We start from the raw sequence: 22,787 nt of genomic DNA, 5'->3' as shown, positions 1-22,787 counted from the left end.
TGGCAGCAGGGCCTTATGCGATTCTAGTGAGTTTTCCACTATAATTGATGGGATTATTCCAATTTGGGTTAAGTTGTTTAACTCTATATTGATAGAGGGTATGCCAATTACGGAATGGTGGAATAAAGCAGTAATATCACTGATCCCGAAGCCCAGCAAGAATCTTTTACAGTGTCAATCCTTCCGCCCGATCTAATTACCTAATCGTGCCTACACAGTTATTACAAGTATTTTAGCAGCCCGTTTGATTAAAGTAGTGGGACACCTGATACATGAGGACCAAAAAGGTTTTCTGCCAGGGATAAATTTGAGAGAACTCAATCATGCATTGATAGGCTCAGGAGACTTAGCCGCAACTATGGGTGCCCCACTCGCCGTCGTAACCGTTGATGCCGTTAAGGCATTTGACTGTGTTAATTGGAGATATCTTACTGCTGTTCTAAATCACTTTGGCATGGGTAAAACCCTGATCGATACATTAGACAAGATCTATAGCACCCCAATTGCTCGAATCTTAGTGCATGTCAGTGTATCATCACCAGTGAGAATAGGAAGGAAGACAAGGCAAAGATTTGTTCTCTCGCCTAATTTTTTTGACCTTTACATCGAGCATTTCACCCAAAGTTTAAGATTGAATGAACAGATAAAACCATATGAGGTAGGGGCATATACTAGGAAAGTCGCACTATACACTGATGATTTAATGGTTTTCACCTCAGATGTAGAATCAGCTTTGCCCCAGCTTATGGCAGAGGCAAGGATCTTTGGCAGGTTCGCAGGATATAGGATTAATGAAGAAAAAAACAGAAATAATGACCTGGAACCAGCATGGTAGGGAAATAGCGAGCGTCACAGAAATTAGATACTTGGGGATAAAAATAACCCAGGATACAGGAAAAATTGCTGCAAACTATTTAGAAAAATTGGGTCATGAGACAGTAAAGTTGTTAAAAAGATGGCAGAATCTCCCACTGTCTATTTATGGGCAGATAACCTTAGTAAAAATGTCTCTCTTACCCAAAGTCACCTTACTTTGATAACATTCCACTAATTTTTGATAAAAAGTACATCCAAAACATGCATGGGAAAAGAACACCAAAGGAATACGTCTCTCTTGGAAGACGATCGGAGTAGGAGGGTTAGGGCTCCCAGATCCACAACTTTACTGCTGGGCTTTTCAGCTTAAGAAAAATAGAATTTTACTGCATTGTCCAGATGAGACCCAGATTGGGGCAATGTGTAGAGCAATGCTCTCCGGCTTGCCTGAGGAAGGATTCTCCTATAAATTCGGGGGAACAAAACTTTTTAAGAAGGTCAGATTAAAATGTATCCAGGCAGAAGCAAGTACCTGGTTTGAGGTTAAATCATTACTGGGTACTGCCTATTACAGTAGGCTGTCTCCCATATGGCACTCCCCAGGTACTCCGGAGTGCCTGCTTGACTTTCTTACGGATCCTCTAAAGCAAAGTGGCATTAAAAGATGGGGGGAGTTGGTGGACAATGGGCAGAAGCTAACTTGGGAATATCGGAGTAACAACACTGAATCTCCAGGTTTAAAATCGACCAAGTGAACGCGTGGTTTAAGAGTCAGGGTTGGACAGGAGCTGAACCTAGCCAAATGGAAATAGACCTCCAAGACCGTCAGGTTAAGAAGAAGGAAATGGCACGGTGGTACCATCATCTACTTACAGCAGCGGATGAGAAGATGAGAGCACAATTTTCTGCATGGGATGGATACATGCCAGACGCGGAGTTTTAAGAGTTATGGAAAGTATCTATCTACTTACTCAGTAGTTATAACTGCTACCCTAAGGAAAAATCTTTTTTTTTACCCTCAGAGTCTATTGGATCACAGAATAGTTGACGAAAATAAGGGGAAGTGGCGATTCCAAATGTAAGCGATGTGGTAGAAATGAGTCAGAAGATATGCATATGTTTAACACCTGTCCAAATTTGGAAGAGTTCTGGATTGTCGTGGCTAAGACCATCCCTCACTCACTTAGTATCACTATGGAGGTAAGCACCGCTTTATTCATGTTTGGGATAAGGCAGCAGGACATGAGGGGGTCCTGCTCTACACGTAAAGAACAGAAAACTGATATTTTACTTAATTTTGATTGCAAGAAGGGAAATATGAAGTTATGGACTCAAGCCTCCTCACCTTCTTGGAATGCCTGAAGAGACCAGTGGTCTTCTTCAAGAAGATTCATTGGTGGAGGAATAACATGAATGATGGTGGTGACTTCTGGGACTTGTTGAAGATCTGATAAGCCAGTCTGTAAGATGATTACATCTTCTCAAAGCAGTTGGGCCATGGAACCGAGTTGTACCTGAGGTAGCCCAGTAAATTTGCTTGAAGAAGAGAGAACAATTTTCAACACAAGGGGCACTAGAATCCTGGTTGGAGCTTATTGATTGGAGGCGGTGTGAGGACAACAAAAAAAAGAAAACATGGGAGGCCAAGGGTCACACAGTATTTTGGAAGTTACAATAAACATCCTCCTTCCTCATTGCCGTGTCCAATGCCAGTGAGCCCGAGTCACTAAGTGTGAATAAAGCTACTAAGGCGAGTGAGAAGAGGGAGCCTAAGTGTCATCTTTGCAGCTTAGGGGCCAATCACCCTGCATGCCATTGGTTGCAGGAGTAGTAGCCTTGCTGAAAAACAACAGGCAAGGCTCCTCCCCCAGAACCACCTAGCACCCTGTCTGCGCAAACGGGGTTTTTGTTCAAGACCTAGAGAAAACACATTAGAGGACGTGGTAACGATTATTGATTTGGCACGCAGGCATGGCGTCTCAGTTCATCACTGATGTATTTACTTAATTATCTGAGACAGTCGCAGCATGCTTTCCATAGCGTAGCGCGCTTGGAGCTGGAGCTCCTCGTAGAGTGCCTCAGTGTGGTCGAGGGGCCCTAATATGGGCGACTAATGCATTTTAGTGCAGTGATGCAGACACCAGCACTAAAATGACAGTCACCAACACTAAAATGCCTTAGTATAACCCCTGATGCGTGGTTCTTGAAAGGGTTGCACTTGAACACACGCAGCACATCCAATCTATGGCAACGGTGGGCGTGACCACGTAGAGCAGGACACAGCAAGTTAAACAGAATCATCCAATTAAAGGGAGCACTGATCCCCTGACATCATTTGGCTCAGTAAGTCAGGCCCAATTTGTTTTTGTCACTGCCTTCAATCTGACAGAGGAAAATAAACCGTTGTGAGCATAGCCACTGGGCAGGAACACAATCACAATATATACTCAGCTGTTTGTGTGGCAATCTCATATCCTTGCGGTGATGCGGGGAATCGGCACAAAATGCGTTACTCTAACGTGTGATGCGTGGCACTTGCCAGGGCATTATGCTGAACTAGTTTTCAGCATTTATTTAATAACCTAATGAACCTGGTTAGTGGGAGTCTTTATACAGTGGGTGCACAAACATTTCTAGTTAAATTGGGAGTTAATTGTCAGTCTCCTAAATGGAAAATGTGTAAAAAGCAAATTCTCTGCAACACTATTTTTTATGACAAATTGTCACAAAAGTCACTATTTTCACACAAATGTAATAAAACTTAAAACTATGCAACTTTGTGACATCTGATAAGAAAATAAGTGCAACTATGTAAATCTCTCCGAAACCAAGTGGACTAAGGTATGAAATTTAATGGTCACCTGATAACCTCAGTGAAAGGTTGTATCTGTTCAACTCAACAGAGCGAACATCTCGCAATACATACTAAATTGCACCCGGTGAAATCATTTGCGAGGGAGTCTAGAATTCATTAATCCTAATTAAATGGCTATAATAATAAGACAAAAAATACCTCTTCTCGTATCCGCTGCATACAGTTCCCTTAATCCAAGGTCATTGAGGGACTTGGTCAGTTCAAGTGGCTCTTGAGACTGGCGGTCCTTCAGCAAAACGGTGTGCAAAGGGTCCAGCTCGCATTTACTGGATATCGTAGGAATTAATTCTTGAAGCGATACATTCGGACTTGCTCTCAGAACCGTTTTCTGTGTTTTCTTGTAGTTTATTACTATTCGTACAGTTTGCTAAGGGGAAAGGAGTAACAAACATCAAAAACACATGGATTTCTTTAAATTATACAGAAATACGCAGTGCCACTGTTCACTGAAAAGTTTACAAGGTTTGTTACAATAGCAAAGCATCAGAACTAAAATCACTATCAAAGCATTTAAATCACAACTTAGGTATAGTGGTAAATACGATAAAGCTTCCTTGTAGACATATCTCATAACAAGCCTGCTTCTCATCGAGAAGGGAGAAGACCTAGGACATATCAGACCTGCTTGCAAACTATCAAAAACATTGACTTGGTTAACCACATTCCTGATCTAAAGTTGGGACCCTCAATTACAAGTTAACTCTGCAGAGAGATAGTGGGCTGGAATTAGGGATACCAGAAGATATCTCTCTTTGCATTAACGGAGATTGCTAGTTATAGTCCCTGGAATGGGAAATAACAAGCAAGATCTGGGTATTTTACTCCAAGTTTTCCACGATTCTGTGGGCCTCTGTTAGGTATTTACCACTTGCGATAAGAAGATGGTAAATATCTGAGGGGTTGGAGGATGTTAGGTGGGAGGGTTGTTTGGCATGGGGCAAAGAGGGTTTTTTCAGGGGTAGCGAAGGTGGAGAGTCTCTAGGAAGCAGTGGCGTAGCTGGGGGGTGGAGGGGTGGCACAAGATTTGGGGCCGCAAGCACAGGAACCGCCACAGGCTGCAAAAGGTCTAGCTACATCACTGCTAGGAACCATTGTCATTTACCCCCCATGATGATGGAGGGGAAGGCAAGGGCCAAGCTGAAACTTGATCTGCAACCGCTGCCCTTCTACACCAGTGGATTCACCAAGTGCGCATCTGCACCTGATTAAACCCGGTCTGGTGCACCAGATCCGATCATTTCAGGTGCAGAAACACTGGAAAACTTATGGTTGCCTAGAGTGGTTCTCCTCAGACAACCGTTAAAGGCAACTCATAATGAGGCCTAATGGTTAAACACAAATAAACATTCCAGCTTAACCTATCTACGTAATTAGCTGCAAACAGCTGGTACGCTCCCTCCTCTTTACTTCTCATAGCAAGTAATCTAAAATGCCTAGTTTTCACTTAATTAGTCTCCCGGCAAGTGTCCTCAGAACAGTAGATTACTCTTGGACCCTCGAGTATATGCTTGCGGTATATCAAGGGATTCAAGTACCATTAAATCTGAATAGTGGATTCAAAGTTTGGCAGCTCTAGAGTAGATACTCTCTAGTCTCATATGTCGCACAGGAAAGGAGTGATCTGGAGGTATAAGAGAAGATGCTTTTTCTAGTAAAGATGCCATATAGTATTGATATAGGCCAAACGGACGATGTAAAATACCCCACTTGTGGAGCTGGATCAAAAGGAGAAAAACAATTAGACATAGGTAATGAAGATAGTGGTTAAGAGAACTTGATAGCCACTGAAAAGTAGGTTGACCAATATTGTCTGGTGATCACAGGTCAAGACGCAACAATGGAAGACTGAAACGGAGTGGTCTCTTTGTAAGGATTTTGGGGGGGTCATGGGAAGTGTGCATACGGAGTGAGCATAAGTGTGGTATTTAAGTTCAAATGTGGGGCAGTGAACTTTGAGTGGGATCGTTTGTTACATATATTGTATTGATTTAATTATTGTTGTAACTTGTATGTTGCACTTTGGGTGGGATAAAGGATAAGGAAAGTTTTTTTTAAAAGAAAAATATGAATAAAACAATGAGGAATAAAAAATGAAATATATGCAAGTGAAAGCAAAAGTGCATATAAAAAAATTGAAAGATATGTAAATGAAAGTACCTTATGAATAACAAAATTAATATTTGAAGGAATTCAGTGGGCCAGTGACTATGTTGGATTAATTCCATTTATTAATGTAGTTTGGTTATGTAAGAATGTTGATTTATGATGGATGTCCTGTATCCCTGTATTCCTGAACCTAAAATAGCATATGGGGGGGGGGGGGAGGAGCTTCTTGTAAGAAGCCTAAATAGTTAAAAACATAGTGGATAGGAAAAGGTAGAGTTTGGTGGTATTCCACACAACCCAAGTTGCATGTTTTGTTATACTATTTTCTATCATTCTCGAATGAGGGCCAGCATTGCCACAGTTTACATTTAGATGATTAGAAAATCTATATTTAAGTATAATAAATATGGGATCTGGGTGACAGACCAATACAGGTGAACAGAGAAACCTGTGCCGGCCAACTTACCCTTCAACCCACACAAAGTTGCATGGCACAAAGGAAAAGAAAAGTTTCAACAGTTTGCACTAATTTTGATAGCCACTGTGCTGTAAAAAGTCCATATATCTGAAGGGATATTAGTGCCGCCCCGAGTCTTCTGTGGATGGGAGAACACAAATGATGGTACGGTTGGAAAAGAGCTAGACAACGTATATTGACATCAACATCAAGCAAATGTCAATAGAATATCAACTGCAGTGGAAGAACAATACACTTCTTCCATAAGACACACACATAGTTCCTGGAGCTGTAAACACTTTGTGTTAGCCAGCATGTGCCAACTGACCATTCACTAGAGACCAACTGAGTATTGATCAAATGACTATCTCCTGCAGGAAGGAACAACATACTCTTCCAGGAGACACACATAGTTGCTGGAGCTGCAAACACTGTGTTGGTCAGCATCGGCCAACTGACTATTAACAAGAGGCTCCACTCGGACATCTGCCACCCCAAGATCCCTGGGTGTTACAGCACGGTGAACCATCTATACTAATCTAGCACCACAGCCATTCTGCACGCTTCACCAGTTCAACGTGCCTTCAACAATGCAACATGCAATGACAGGGCAGTAAGTAGCCTGTATTTAGTGGACTGCTGCTACACCATTTTAAATGAATATATTGTTGGTAGCAGGTGCCAAGTAACCGCTCTCAAGTGCACAGCCTGGCAAAGACAAAATGTTCAGCCACCACACTTTTGTCTGCCTGTAGTGACACACACTGACACCTGCCACACCGCTTGAGGAACAAGTTACTTAACGTTCTGTAACATTGTTTCTAGTGGATTCTCTATATAATCGGAGATTCCTCACCTTTAGACTATCCCCAGGCACCAGCCGGATTCAAACAACTTCAAGAGAAGAGCTCCTGCGCAGCGGGAGGTGGCATTTTGCAGCTCCCATTAGGCTCCATATTAGCCTAAAATGGACGGAGGGAAAAAAGCAGATCATGTTGCCCTTCACGCTGGTGTTGGTTTCTTTTTCTTTCCCTTTCAAAACCCTCAGGTGCGGAGTAGAAAACAATTGTTGTTAACAGTGTGCTCATTTCTAAACTAGGAATTTCTTAGATGGTAAAAAGGCCACTCACAGAATCGGTAGGTGGGAGGATAGTGACGAATTTGAGAGGGCATGTAGTATCGCCCAGAAAAAGAGTTAGCTAAGTTAAGTAACTTGTTCTTTTGATCTTTTTTGATACTTTTAACCACAGTTTCCTCACCTTCAGAATAGATACAAAAAGTAGTGTCTCCCAAAGGAGAATGGTCTAGGGAGTCGACTCAAATCAAAAAGTCCTGGAGGACCGAACAGGTGGAATTACTCTCCCATCGGAGCTGGCTGTCACGACAGTAGTACTTTATGAGCATATGTACCAACACCCCTGCACAGCCTGGCAGATATCAAGAACAGGCACCCATAATGCCAATGCCATTGTAACAGGTTTGGCAGTGGTAAAATGGGCTCTCAGGCCTTTAGTGGCTGCTCTTTAGCCAATGCACGTTAAGTTAGGTCACGATGGGGTAACCCAGTATCCCTCAGAACCTGGGCAGTAGTGAAATAGATATACAATTGGTTCTGTTGGGTGTGTACTATTTCTTCAAACTTTTCTGAACATTTGACAACTTATTCATTCATTTCCAAGCGAGTTAATCAAAATAATTTTTTTTTTTTTTGAAAACTTTATTTTGAGCGTGATGTTAAAAGATACATTTGAGCAAATCAGCACATGTCTCATCTGTAACGCAAGGAATCAGCGAGTTCTCAACAGACACAGCCATTCAGCCCACATCCCGGAGGCTGGGCGGAAAGTAGGTACCAAAGACAAGGGCTCCGTATTCATGACAAAGCAATAAACATGCCGAAATTACAGCCAGATAAAGGAAAACATCATCACCACGCTCTTTTTCTGTTTACTAGAACAAAAGGAAAAACTTTCCCTCCCCTCCCCCCACAAACTCGGCATCAGCGAAACCCAGGTATACACCTTCCGTTCAGGTCTACAGGGCCCATCCGGGCGTAGGTATCATATAAAAAAGAAACACAGATCGATTAGGGAAAGCAAGAAATCACCTATTTACAGAGGGTAAACGTGCGGTATTAGGACGACACTAGTTCGGAGCAATCTCCTCATCACCGCTCCGGCGTACCTCCTCCCCGGAGACCGACCCCTGTGGAGTGAACAGTTCAGCACTAGTGGCATCGGACTCACGGTCTACAGAACCCACCGCACACATCGTGCGCCATGCTAACAGGTCCTCCTGCAGTTTCTCATCTCTACGTGTATGTTGCATGTGTGTTTCCTCCGCGAGGGACCATTCCTTGAAGTCTCTAAGCCAAGATGTCAGCTCCGGGGCTCGACTGCCCATCCAGGTGATGGCCACCCTGCGTCTTGCGAGCACCAATAGCAGCTGCAACAACTTATAGGACAATTTACTCTTTTTGGGCTTGGGTACCAGGGCCAACAGACAATGTAGTGGATCCAAGGCGATCCGGAGTCCCGTAATCCGCCTAATGCGCTCCACTACCTGTCCCCAGAAGGTCGCTACTGGGGGGCACTCCCAGGCTAAATGGAAAAAGCCCGCCCCACTCTGTCCACATCTAGGGCAGTCGTCTCGTCGGTCATTGGAGATGCGGTGTAAGGACACTTGGATCATATAAGCGCGGTGCATAAAATTGAAGTGGATGAGCTTGAACCGTGCGTTACACGACACCATACGGGTCAATGTGCCGATTCGTTTGCGCTGGTCGGATTCCAGGGGGACCCCGAGATCCGTTTCCCACGCGGCCCAAGCCGGGGAGACCGGAGGATCCGAGTCCCTCCGCATCGCGGCATACAACAATGCAGTAAGCCGTCGGCCCCTGCCACAGGAAAGGAGAATGTTAAGGGTGTGCGACATCGGAGGCGCCTTCGGGAACTGCGGCCAGGTCACTTGCGCCATGTCCTGCAGTCCCCTTTAATGTAGGTAATGTCCCTCCGTCAGGCCAAAGGCTGCCACGGCCCCCTCGAAGGTCACAAAGGAGTCATCCGGATACAGGTCCGCCAACGTTTCACATCCCCCCCTCCTTCCAGGAACGGAAGGACATGTGTTCTGCCATCCGCATTACAGGTGCCAGAATCCACACAGGCAATTCCCTATGGAAAGGGGCTCGCCGCAGTATTTTTTCTACGAATCGTTGCCAGATCGTTGCAGCGTGTCTCACCACATAGGGTAAGGACCCATCCGCTCCCCTTCCCTGCATCAGTGCCACCTGGAGTGTCTCCTCATCAGCGCGTCCCGCCAAGAGGGCCAATTCCCAGTTAGCCGTGCCGGAGAACCAGCGCACGGCTGGGTGGAGCTGCGCCGCGAAATAGTACAGGTCAAATCTCGGAGCCTCCAAACCTCCCTCCTCTCGACTCCGGACGATAGTGCGCAAAGCAATCCTACTACGCTTACCCGCCCAGAGCAATGACGTAAGCAGTGAGTCAAGTGTGCGAAACAGGCTTGTCGGGATCGGGCACAGCGAATTCTGTAGGACGTACAGCAGTCGCGGGAGCATCACCATTTTAGCCACCGCCAATCGTCCCATGAGGGAAAGCGGAAGCGTGTTCCAGAACGAGATGGACTGCTGAAGGGACCGCACCACGCGCCCAGCATTGCGGGCCAGCAGCTGGTCATCCGTTGGCGCCACCTGAATGCCCAGATATTGGAAGGCCTCCAGTTCCCATCGCAACCCCAAATGTGGGAGGTGCGCCCGCTGGTCGGGGCCATATCCCGCCAAGGGGAAAATGAGGGATTTAGCAGGATTAATTCGGAGACCCGAGGCCGTGCCGAAGCGTTCCAATAGCTGCAGCAAAAGCGGCAGCGACTCATTCGGGGAAGTTAGGTAAAATAGAGCATCATCCGCGTACAGGGAGACTACATTGACGGTGTCCCCCATCCTGACACCCCACCGCGCCATTTCCATCCGCACCAGGACCGCCAAGGGTTCAATTGCCAAGGCAAAGAGCAGTGGCGAGAGGGGGCACCCCTGCCGCGTACCCCTGCCTAGGGGCCAGTCCTCCGATCGGGCAGCACCGAGGCGAACCCGGGCTCGAGGTGACCCATAAAGGATCCGGATCCAATTACAATAGATGGGGCCCAGACCCACCATTCGAAGCACTTCCAGTAAATATCGCCAATCTACCGTGTCGAATGCCTTGGCCAGATCTATGGACACCAGGACCTGGGGGTCCTGTCTATCGCGTACTTCATGCATAATATGGTTCAACCGACGGAGGTTCATCGCAGTATTGCGACCAGGAATGAAGCCACATTGATCCTGATGCACAAGATGCGCCATGTGCGGTGCCAGACGATTCGCAAGCATTTTCGTGAGAAGTTTCGCGTCCGTGTTAATGAGAGTAATGGGCCGATACGCTGCCGGGTCGCAGCTGTCGCCTCCAGGTTTCAGAATCATGCACACCTCCCCCTGATTCATAGAGGGTGGGAGGGCGGCACTCTCCAGCGCCTCAACATAGACCTGCAGGAGCCGGGGGCTAGGGCCTCTCAAAATGCCTGATAAAATTCCGGGGGAAACCAATCCCCACCAGAGGTCTTGGCCCGCGGCAGACTGGCCAGCGCGACCTTGAGCTCATGCAGGTATAAGGGCACCTCCAACTCCTTCGCCGCCTCCTCCGGTAAGGTCTGGAGGGGCAACCCTTGAAGGTAAGCCCGAGAGCCGGACTCCGTAACTGAGGGGTCTGCAGCATATACTGCCCATAGATGGGCCCGTAGAACCCCCAGGATACCCGCCTCAGAATGTACAAGGTTCCCCGCAGGGTTGCGCAGAGCAGCTATCCGTTCCGGGGCGAATTCCCTCCTAAGAATCCAGGCCAGTAGTCTCCCAGCCTTATCCCCTTCGCGATGGAGTCGTTGACGATACTGGCCCAGAGTGTACTTATCAAGCCTAGTTAGTATGTCCTGGACCTCCTCCCTGGCCGACCTCTCCGACTCCAAATCTGGGTCGTCTGGGTCCGAAAGAGCCTGACAGTTTCGTAGGCGGTCTTCCGCTTTATCCAGGTCATGGAGCAACTGCTTCCGGACGCCATAGGTCAGGCCCATGCACGTACCTCGGACCACCACTTTCATGGCATCCCATTTGACCGCATAGGACAAGTCAGCCCCGTCCCAGTTCAACTCCAAATAATCAGTAAGAGCTGTCTCCACATGGGCTTTACCCACCGGGTCTTGTAACAGATCCCCAGGCATCCTCCAAGTCCGAGGACGAGGTGGCCGGGTAAGCCACTGGACCACGCACGTCACCGGGGAATGGTCTGACAAAAAGCGGGCCTGGTGGGTGACCGTCAGGGAAAGGGATGCGTCCCTATTCGCAGCAAGGACCCTGTCTAGTCTGCTATGTGTATTATGTGTCGGAGTGTAGCAGGTATACACTTTTTGTGAGGGATGGTGCTGTCGCCATACGTCAACAAGCGCCAGATTATCCATCACGACCCGAAGGTTCGCCGTCTTGCGCGGTTTCGTGCCGGCCCTGGGGGGATGCCTATCCAACTCTGAGTCCAACACACAGTTAAAGTCCCCAAACCAAAGGAGGGGGGCATCTAGCTCCAAAACTAGGACATCCTGGAGCCGGGAGAAGAAGTCAGGGTCATCAACATTGGGCGCATACGAATTCAAGATCGAGAAATCTCTTCCATCTAGTTTCACCCGTAGTAGTAGGTATCTACCCTCTATATCAGCCTCCACATATTGGACCGCAAAGGGTACCCCGGGGGCCACCCAGATCAAGACCCCGCTAGCATAGGTAGAGAAGGAGGAGTGAAACATCTGACCCCTCCACTTTTTAGCCAATTTTTGAGCACCCTCATCCGTGAGATGTGTTTCCTGCAGACATGCAATGGCAACTCCGTGGCGGCGGAGGAAGGACAGGACCCTATGTCTCTTGGTGCAGGTGCCGAGCCCCCGCACGTTCCATGTCATTAACTTATAACCCATGGCCTGTGTGGATGCCCTTCCGGGGCAGTAAGCGCATTCCAGTGGGTTCCCCCGCTTGTGACCCTGAACGGTGCCTCGATGCCATCAACCATCGTCCCCCAATACCCCACCCAACCTTTGAAATCCCCAAACCCTTGAACACCCCCAAAACACACCCCACCACCCCCTCCCACGAGCATACAGGCAGTAAAAACAAGAAAACATGCTACCTTGCCCTCCCCCTGCCGGTGCCAGGACGTGCACAGCCACCCCATCCGTTCCAAACAACCCCCACACACACACCAACCCAACCGGTACTTCCCACCCACCCCCCTTCCAGCTCCCCGCTAGACCCTGACTAACATGGCAAAGTTTAGGCAAGATACTACAATAGAGCATGCAGTTACCCCGGCCTAGATTCCCCCTCATCTGGATGCAAGTCCTCCGGTCCATTCCATCATCCCTGGGAGTCAGCGGATCCCACCCGCCACACAAAACATCAGTAAGGGCATCAAAGTTCCTCCCACCTCAAGGACAGCATTGTGGAGTGAACAAGTACCTCAGGATGGGACCGGCTGCGTCCTTGTCTCAGGTAGTCCGGTCTCAGGAATCACCGGTGCCTCGGTGTCTGTGGTGGGCACCGTATCTTGCAGAGTGTCCGGAACCAAAGTGTCCCCAGGGAGAGGCCTGATCAGAGACTCCGGGCCTGCCTCCCCCCCGGGTGGTCCCAACAGGAGAACGCCATCCTCACCCACCATGATTCTAGGATCTGCAGGAGCCATTGAGGCAGACCGGCGCCGTCATCTCCCGCGGCGCCGTCTCTGAGGGCGGGTGCCCCACGTCTCCCGAGGACCTCCTCGTTCTCCCGGTGGTAGATCATCGCCGCGTATCTCGAGCCACTCCCAGACCTCCGCTGGGGATTCGTAAAAATTAGCACGACCTTGTGAGAGTACCTTGAGCTTAGCTGGGTACAAGAGCATATACTGCAGCTTCATTTCCCGGAGCTTCTGTTTCACGGCCAGGTAAGATTTCCGCTGCTCCTGTACCTGCTGGGTGTAGTCCGGATATATGGAGATGCGGCTGTTTTCAATAGTGAGATTGTCCGCTTCCCTTGCCGCCCTCACTATACAGTCCCGGTCCTTGTAGTTCAATATCTTGGCGATAAGCGCTCTCGGTGATTCCCCCGGGCGCGGAGGCAGTACCAGGGCCCTGTGCGCTCGCTCGATAACAAAGACACTGGACAGTCCCTGTGGGCACAGGTGGGTCCGAATCCAAGTTTCCAGAAAACGTTCGGCGTTGCCCGCCTCCAATCGTTCCGGTACACCTAGGACCCTGATGTTACTACGGCGTGCCCTACCCTCCGCGTCCTCCGCTCTTCGTTCCAGGGCATGCGTCGCAGCTGTGAGGGTCGTTACCGTTTTCTTGAGGGAGGCCACCTCACCTTGCAGTTGAGTGATATTGCCCTCAGCGTCGGAGACTTTATCTGCCACCTTACGGAGGTCCGTGCGCAAGAGGTTGACATCAATAGAAACTGTCTCGATCTGCCGCTCAAGCGCAGTGTGGGAGCCCTGTATAGTTTTCAGCAGTTCAGCTCTGGATGGTTCCGCCGGACCCTCCGCACCCTCCTCCTGTCCAGTCTGACGGGTAATTCTTTGTGAGGGCAGCCTTTGGGTAGTGTACTGCGTGATTGTGTTGGGCTGGGTGGACTTCGACATCCTGTCTTTACGCATCGCCGGAGGTCACAGGACTCAACAATCCCTCTCCGGGAGATTCAGAGATTACTCGAGACTACTCGTACCCCCTGTCTCCTCACCTCAGGGCTCCAGGCAGTTCCTCGAGGATCAAGGGGACCCCAGGCCGCAAAAAGGCAGGACCACACACCTGCGCCGGAGTCTATGTTGACCACTCTCGCCCCCACCGGGTAGCGGCTATCACGGGGGCAGTAGAATTCGGCCACCTGCTCAGCCTCGGAGCGGTCAGGAGATGGACGGATCCAGGGGTTCCAGGAGAGCGAAGAGAGGATGCACCCCTCCTCCTTTGCCCAGCAAGCGGCGAGGTTCAGGTCCGGCAGGCCCATGCAGGGATTAAGGATGTCGTGAGAGGCCAACACTCCACCAGACCTCCACTCCCGTGTGGGCAAGGGTCTTCAGGCACCCGGTGATCCGGGAGGCCTGTCCACAGTGCTGAGCCCCGCGGGGAGACCGGGCCGCCAGTCAATCCCCCAAGCCCAGGAAACAGCGCCTCAGGAGCAGTCAGAGCGCGATCAAGGAACCCCCTCCTCATCAGGCCGCCGGAGGGGTCCAGGGGAACCAGCACACACCAGGGGGGGCAGGGCCCAGCAGCAGCGGAGGGAACGACTCTACCAAGCGGCAAGTCAGGGACACCGGAGGACGGCCCCCCGCCTCCCTTTTTTCCTCGGTCCAACCCGAAGGCGCCCAGGCACCCGGCCCCCACCCGCAGAGGGGGGGGGGGAAAGCAGCACAACGCCGCCGCCGGGGTCCGCAAACCCCCGCCGCACACAGACCTCAAGGCAGTCCGTGGTCCGCTATGCCGCTGACAAGATGGCGGCCCATCCCCGCAGGGCCCCAGCTCCAAAGTTCAGGGCCTCCGGGCGGGACACAAGGCCACTCCGCCGCGGGCGTCACGTAAGCTTTCAAGCCCCGGCTCCAGGGGTATCGATCCAGGCAGGGGGGCCCCCCTCGCAGATTGCTCGGGGGCCTCCAAGCAGGAGGGCGGGTGACACGCCTCACCTCCGGTCCTCCGACAGGTCCCGGACCACGCCGAGTACTCCCAGAGAGCCCTCCGGGGCTTCACAGGTGCTGAGACGGCGGAGCCTCAGATGGCAGCAGGCTCCGCCGATGAAACGAGCACTCGGCGGGCACCAGGGAGCCCAGTGAGGCCACTCCCGCTGCACGCCTCCGCACCAGGCCACGATCCCCGGCCTCGGGTAGATGGTCAGCCGGGCCCCTTCCCAACAGCGCTCCCGTCGTCAGGATTCGCGGGCGCCGTCGCAGCCAATCGCCAGTCAGGGGTCTCCAGGTCAAGGGGATCTCCGGCAGTCGATTTAGTCAGCTAAAGATGCCTGGACAGGATGAATTGCAGGATTTTCGGGTCCGTCGGACGGGAGCTGGCAGAGCTCACGTCCTGCCAGCCATGTTGCCTGGCCACGCCCCCAATCAAAAGAAATTTTAATCCAAATCAGAGTCCTTAAAACGGATCCAAAAGTTTCTAAATGTCGACGTTGCTGATTAAGTGCAATTCCGCCCCGTATGAGATCGCTGTGTGAATAGACAGCGGTCTTTAGGATCAGCGTGATAAATCAAAAGTCATTCACACAGCGAGCTTGGATGGAGCCAAAAGCAATTACAGCTCCCGAGCTACCTTGGATTATTCACGTTGATCCTAAAGGACGGAGCCAAGCAATTACAGCGCCTGAGCGACTTTTGATTTATCACGCTGATCCTAAAGACCGCTGTCTATTCACACAGCGATCTCATACGGGGCGGAAAACATTTACAGCACCCGAGTGACTCTGGATTATTAACGCTGATCCTAAAGACCACGTCTTTGTCTGCCCTCAACCTTAAGAGGATTGCACTAAATCAGCAACTTCTACACTAAAGAATCCATTACCGAAGGAGCCTGCAACCCCTTGCCAGCCATAAACATGTGGCTCGGCTTGAGCTAACCCCAGGAGAGCCCATCCGGGCCTCCATTGAGGCTGCCAACCCCCCTCACCCAGTCCTGATGAAGACCCGCATTGACCCTTTAAGAGTGCTTTTCCAGGGTTGAAACGTTGACATTTAGAACCTTTTGGACAAGTTTTAAGGACTCTGCAACAAAACCAACTAATGTGGTCCGCAGAACTACCTTAAGGACTTTACATTACTGGCCAATTCTCCCCCTTTCTTCCCCTCTACCCAAATCACCACTGTATATATCACACTTTCACAAATATCACTGAGCACTGAATGTCATCTTCTTCACATTTTATGCGCCGACATGTTTTGATAACAGCCTTGTAAATATTTAAATAAGGGTAATTATAAATGAATGCAATTTATAAAAATCTTTTGTGATACCCTAGATGGTTTGGATTTATATTTCCTTTGATTAACTCGATTGGAAATTAATTAATAATTTGTCAAATGTTCAGAAAAATTTGAAGAACTAGTACGCACCCAACAGCACCAATTGTATATCTATTTCTTTAGCCAATGCACAGCAGTTCTTAATGCAAGAACAATCCATATTGAGAGGGTCCTCGTTTTTCCACCCCGCCCTTCTTTGCATCAGAGAAGCCAACAAAGAGCTGACTGTCTACCTAATGTTCTTTTATTCGGTCAATGTAAAAGCTCAGTGCCCTCTTTGGAGCACAGCAGTTCAGCCTCTCCTCCGCTTTCAAGTGATGAGGAGGAACAAAGAATGCTGGCAAGATGATTGATTGAACAGCCTGGGTCCTCAACATCATCTTCACCCAGGAAAGTTAGTATTGGTAAGTGGTATGAGTATTGCCAACAGCTCACACATATGTCGTGCTAACATGATAGTGAAATGGAAGACTGTTTTCAGCATCAAGAATTTTAAGGAACATCTATGCAGAGGCTTGAAGAGTGTGCACATAACCAATCTAAAGACCACGTAAGGTATTGGTGAGGCATCACAAATGATTTGGGAGGAAACAAATGTATCAAACCATTAATGAAATGTATCACAAGCGACTTAAACAAGGGCATTTGTCTTGTAAACAAAGAAAGGCCAAAAGGCCTGATAGTTAACCATTCACTATACCCACGGTAAGGCCTCGCTGGGCTAAGAAAGGAACAAGCAAAAGAACATTAGGAAGTTTGGTTTGTAAGGGGTCAGTGCTTCTGGCAACAAATGTGTCCCCACATCTAGCACAGATAGACTTTGTAGAAGGTGTCAATAATCACTGACACAATCCACCAGCTCAGTCGGCAATTCAAATGCAACCCCCATTCAATCTCCAAGCGCAGAGGTCTAAGTTGTGAAGATTTTGATGCAGGACCCTGCCCTGCTGCTGAGATGGTAAGTTCTCTTGAATCAGAAGCCTGATTGGAGGGCAAATGCTGAGGTTCGGAGGCTCTCGGTGCCTGACTATCCTGGCCTAGTCCAAGGCAATGAAGAGGCCTTGAGCCCGGTCCTTCCTGATCTTTTGAATCAGAGGCAGCAGAGAAATCACTGGGAAGGCATAGAGGAGGCCCTTCAATTCATTCTAGCCAAAGTCTCCTAACGAGTGCCTTGAAGGAAACTCCAATGTGCAAAATCGCTGACACAGTGCATTTCTGATGGTTGTAAATAGATCTAGCCAGGCATACTCCCAGTGTTCAAAGACACCCAGTGGCACCTCAGAAGGGAGATGCCACTCACGATCTGCTAGACATCTTCTCATTTTGCTTGCTATGACATAAAGGGATCCTCCCATATGTTATGTTTATCCAGCCACCTCCAGAATCAGAGACCATCCTGTCAGAGGGCCGAGGACCCCAATTTGCCCTGCGTGTTGCAGAACCAGATGGTGGTAGTATTGTATGTTAGAGTCTGTACTAGTCTCTCTTTGATGCATGACAGAAAGCCTTTCAGGGTCAATCACATCACCCAAAGATCCAGCAGGTTAGTGTGGAGCAGGCTCTCTACCTCTGATCGCTACCTCTCCTAGGTTACTCCACAACTCAGCAGTGGTGCATCCATCACAACTGTGAGCTCTGGGTGGGGAAGGGAGAGTATACTGGTACAGTTTAGATCAGTATCTCACAGCCACCCTTGCAGATCTAAAGCTCTTTCCCAAGAGATTCGAATGAGTGAGAGCGGCAACCCTAATTATGAGCCACTGGGATTGAGGTTCCATTGCAGGGCTCGTATGTGCCACTTAGCATTGTGGATGAGGAGGATACACGAGGCCATGCTCATTAAGATACAGGACTGATCCCAATACACCATGATCATACCCTACATGTCCAGGAGTCGCTTCGTTAGAGAAAGGCCTTAACCCCTTCCCTGCAGGACTAATTCCCCCGCTGTGCTGGGGGAGGAGGGCCCGCGCAGCGCCCCGGTGCTCGTGACGAGCTCAGCTCTTCATGAGCCACGGTGGCCGTGTGCTCATGACGATCTGAGCTCGTCATGACCACGCCCGTTCCAATGGAACGCCCAGCACAGCAGGGGAATTATCCCCGCGTGGGCGCAATGTAACGGTCATGAAGAGCTCAGCTCGTCATGAGCACACGGCCACCGTGGCTCATGGAAGGGGTTAAAAGTCGCCCTGTCCAGAATTATGCCAATGTCTGGAAGTCTCAGTGTGGGGCTTAGATTGGTCTTCGACTTTTTGATGGTGAGACCCAATAATGTCAAGAGTTTGGCCGTCATCAGGAGATGCTCCACAACTGATTGCGGTGAGTGTGACATTAGCAGTCAGTCATTGATGCATAAGAATGAATTTATTTACGACCTACAAAGATGATCCACAATCAGTCACTTTCTTGAACACTCGAGAGGCCAAAGTAAGGTCAAAGAAGAGTATGGTCTTATCTAAGAAGTGGCAAAAGTCTGTGAGGACCCTGCAAGCTGCACCTGAGTCAGTACATCAGGCTGTTGCATTAACTTGGAGCTGTCTGAAAGCCAAAGCCAGATATTTAAGACCCTACTTTGAGTTAACAAATAGAATTCACTTCGCTAAAGCTGATAGCACAAGTGGACATATGTGAAAGGTTTTTATGAGCACTTGTGGGTGTTTTAATATCCTCTGCATTCTTTAAAAAAGAAGTAAAAGCTATCCTCATGACTAAATTCACCTGAACTTGTACTTTGGATCTATTTGAGACTCTACACCTATCTGCACTATTGTTTGTCTGATTGTCGATTTGTATCATTGGTTTTAGTCAATTATTATGCTCCCCCATGTACCTACCCTATTATGCTTTTCATTTTTTACCTACAACTATTCTATGCTCAAAAGTTTGTTAATCACTCCCATGTTTCCTGTTTCCTTACCCCCTGTATTTGTAAAGCGCTCTGATATCTGCAAAGATCTTGTTCGCGCAATATAAAACTTTCAAAATAAAATAAATAAATAAATAAATAAAGAAGAAAGTCATAATTTCGGCACGTCCGAAAAAAGGGTAACAAGCTTACAAGCTTGAGGGAAGGGAAAATTGGGCCCAATGGAATAGTATTTTTGATTGACAAAGTGACATCTCACCATTATGCATGAGTTGCACTTATTTTCCCTGATTCCGACTCAAGTCAAGCGCAAGTGAAAGTGCATCATACATATGTGAATTCCTACTATGAAATGTAGTGCTGGGCACAAGATGCTTCCAGATAGCTGTGTAATAAATCAAATGTTCTTCCATCTACTGAAATACTGAGGGCAAAACAGTGAAGGAATATCTTCAGAATTTCAATATCCCAGCCCACAGAGGGGCACATTCACAAAACAAGCAACAGTCCATGTCATGATGAATAAGGAACATGCAAGAGCCAACAGTGCTCAGCTCCCACATAGTGATTAGGAAGCAAGCTGGTGGTGTTAAAATAAATTGCCCTGTGATCACTGCCCCCCACCCCCACCAATTTAATATCACTATTCAGGAAGCTCTGTTGGGAATCCGACTTACAAATTGTCTGTGCAGAGCTGTGCAAGCCCTTTCAGAGAATGAGGTATCTGTGATGTACACTGCTTTTAAGGTCTGAAGGGGGGCCACTGGTATAAGCGTGTTCTGTTCTTTAACTTTGGTGCTGCCTGCTGAGTCCTATATGACTGCATAACAACTGTGCTCTCATGTAAAACAAAGCAAGTCCTGCTACTAAGGAGGAAATACAATAGAGCCATTTTCAAGGGTCACATGGAAATCAATTAAATCAGAAGTAATATTTTTAACCTGGATTTAACATATATTGGTACATAAAATCTTTAACTCATTTTGTGTGAAGATAAACTTTAAACGCAGCCCTTATAAAAATATACCATCATTAATATTTCAACATCTCCATTTGAGTCTTGGAGCAACGTGTGTTTCTAAGCTATTTTAAACATTAATTAGACAACAACAACTGATGCTCTTACCTCAGGAATCACAGGAGTAGGCTTTTTGTTCTTTTCATCCAAATTCTTAGGCTTTAAAATAACCTTTTCCACATCAAGCATTCCAACTGGCGTGTTAGGCTTGAATTTAACTTGACTTTTGTCCTCTGAAACAAGGTCTATTGTATATGCCGATGGGTTCAAATGATATTGTGCGCAAAGGAAAATCAACAAGTCCATCATGGGTTTGCTATGTGGAAGAACAAAAAAAGAGAACAATAGCTACCAGGTTTTTCTCCGGATTGGATTGTGTACAAAGGTTTTAAATAAGACTATCTTTAAAGACAGAATGACTGTTGACAGAGTTCAGGAAAACCTTTGTCTGCAGTGACCTAATCCGATGCAAATTCGACAGGGAAGTCAACACCCTTCGAAGGCTAGAACATACTTAAATATAATTATAGCGAATTAAGTCATTCATTTAGACGGACTGGTTGTTGCAAATTTCAGATGTTGCAAATTCGCAGGAGATTGTGTTCATTTTCACGGAAATATTTACAATATCAACATACAGTGGTAAGGTTTTTGCACAACCTCGTGCCAGACGAGTTTGTTTCCTTTTCCCAGAGTAGTTAATCAAGCATGGCCACCTAGTCCCACTCACATTGCATCCAGACACGAGATGAACTTTTTTAAGCATAACCACAGGATTTATTAATTAGTATTTTATGCCAATTTTCACAAACGTCTTAGAAAGAAATATTATTAACAATTAACTTGAAATGTTACTTTTATTAAATGCTCCCTATATAAAAGGTGGATATAAATGGACAAAAAAAATTAAGCAAATATGCACCAGTCAGACTACCTTCCCTTTGACCCAAAGTACTCCAGAAGAGAGAATCACCCGTTTTTGCATCGCCTTCAACTTTCCACTCTAGGAAGTGCCAACAAGGAAAACATTTCTTCTCTCACAGAGGTTAGACATTCAAGATATTCAGAAAAGCCAGGATAGTCTCTACTTCTTTGAAAATGTTAAGATATCCATAATGTTCACCCCACCACTGACCAAGAATTGCACCAATGCGGTCAGACCCTTAACTTTACCAGTACCCACAAGGCCCTCTTCCAGCACAAGATGTTCAGGTGCTGATCGGGGGAAGAGCAGGAGCCTTTATGTGTCTAGTCCCGACAGTTCTTTGGCAGAAGAATACCCTTTACATTTCTGGCCGGCATTGCCATATACTTGAGGTTGTCCTCCGAAATTCTGAACACAGGTGTCACAAGCTTCTGCACCAGCATGGTTTATTACCCCAAACGTTCTTCCAACATTGTGATCTTCTGCACTATTAGTGTTTTGGAAGAGTTTGCTCTGAGATGCCCTTTTATATATTGCCAATGCACTCTATTTTCTCTTCAGGTTTGCTGAGCGCAATTCAACCACTCAAGGTACGAAGGGGGCTTTTTGCTGTACGGTGTCTCCCATTTCAGGCGCCTGAGAAACCAGAACTTTAACTATGAGCATCACTGTCTTCTGCTCTTGACTACCTCTCCAGCACTATGCTGAAAAGGTCTCTACCTTTCCCTCCATGACATTTGCAGATGATTTGATCTTTGTTGTTAGTGTGATGACTGCTTGTGCCACTTTTAACTCAATCAACTTCTCCCGGGTTTTGAGCGTTGCATAGTTATCAGACATCCAATGTGAACCCATTTTCCGAGTGGCTCCTCGAGGACTAAAGAGATTCTCTCTTTCTTTATTCTTTTCATTCATGGTGGCAGGCTGTTAGAAAGTGGAGGTAGAGCAATCTAAGTAAGCCACCCTGTCATTGAGTTGAATCTAGAATTCTCTGCTGAAGTCAACTGCTCCCAGGAGGTCCATTTAGAGCACCGCACAAGGTGGAGATTCTGGGCCCTGCACTCGGCCGCTCCTTTCACTTACATCTGATCTAACAGGCTTCTTCTCTAGCAAGACCTCCCACCTTCCTAGCACCCAGGGTGGCACAATGTGATCCCTAAATTCACGGCTAAGCCACTTATCCCGGAGCTAGACCTCTCTCCTCAACAGGAACCTGGCTCCTACAAACATCAATGCTAACTAACCTGCTACCATGTTTCCCAACAGCGCGCATTCCTGCAAGTAGTGCATCCAAAGCCCCAAGTTTTGTCTTGTGCACCTCAAGTCATATGCAAGGCAGTGGGAGGAAGAATTAAGAGACCACAGCTGAGTTCTACTGCTAGAGGAACACAGACGTTCAGCCCCAAACATTGGTGGTCTCCAGGTGCTTTGTGAGTGGGCGAATGATTAGGTTCCAGCCCGGGAGCTCCCAAGAAACACTGCCATCTAGGGCTCCAGCTGGCTCCACCTATTACATTATTCATTTTAATTGTTATTCTTAAAGCCCCCACCAATACTGGAAAGCAGTGAGAGGTTCAGAAATACAAAGATGTTGTGATAAAAAGAAAAAAGGAGAAAAAATTAAGCGTATCAGCCAATTAATTCT

The 22,787-nt window shown here is 47.8% G+C and overlaps 1 protein-coding gene across 5 annotated transcripts in view; it reads right to left on the bottom strand.

Annotated features, from left to right (window-relative positions):
* COBLL1 (cordon-bleu WH2 repeat protein like 1) overlaps positions 1-22,787 on the bottom strand; it is a 771,108-nt gene that overhangs the window by 216,758 nt on the left and 531,563 nt on the right. For all 5 annotated transcript variants that reach the window (XM_078681636.1, XM_078681638.1, XM_078681637.1 and 2 more), the window contains 2 exons: positions 20,326-20,533; positions 3,830-4,058 (listed from right to left, as the gene is read on the bottom strand). In XM_078681636.1, the coding sequence (XP_078537762.1) occupies positions 3,830-4,058; positions 20,326-20,533 (437 nt within the window). The remainder of the gene's footprint in view (positions 1-3,829; positions 4,059-20,325; positions 20,534-22,787) is intronic.

The sequence above is a fragment of the Lissotriton helveticus genome, chromosome 3_1, assembly GCF_964261635.1.
Source record: "Lissotriton helveticus chromosome 3_1, aLisHel1.1, whole genome shotgun sequence".
Lineage (NCBI taxonomy): Eukaryota > Metazoa > Chordata > Amphibia > Caudata > Salamandridae > Lissotriton > Lissotriton helveticus.
Note: the sequence above shows the minus strand (reverse complement) of the source record. Positions and strands in the feature narration are given on the sequence as shown.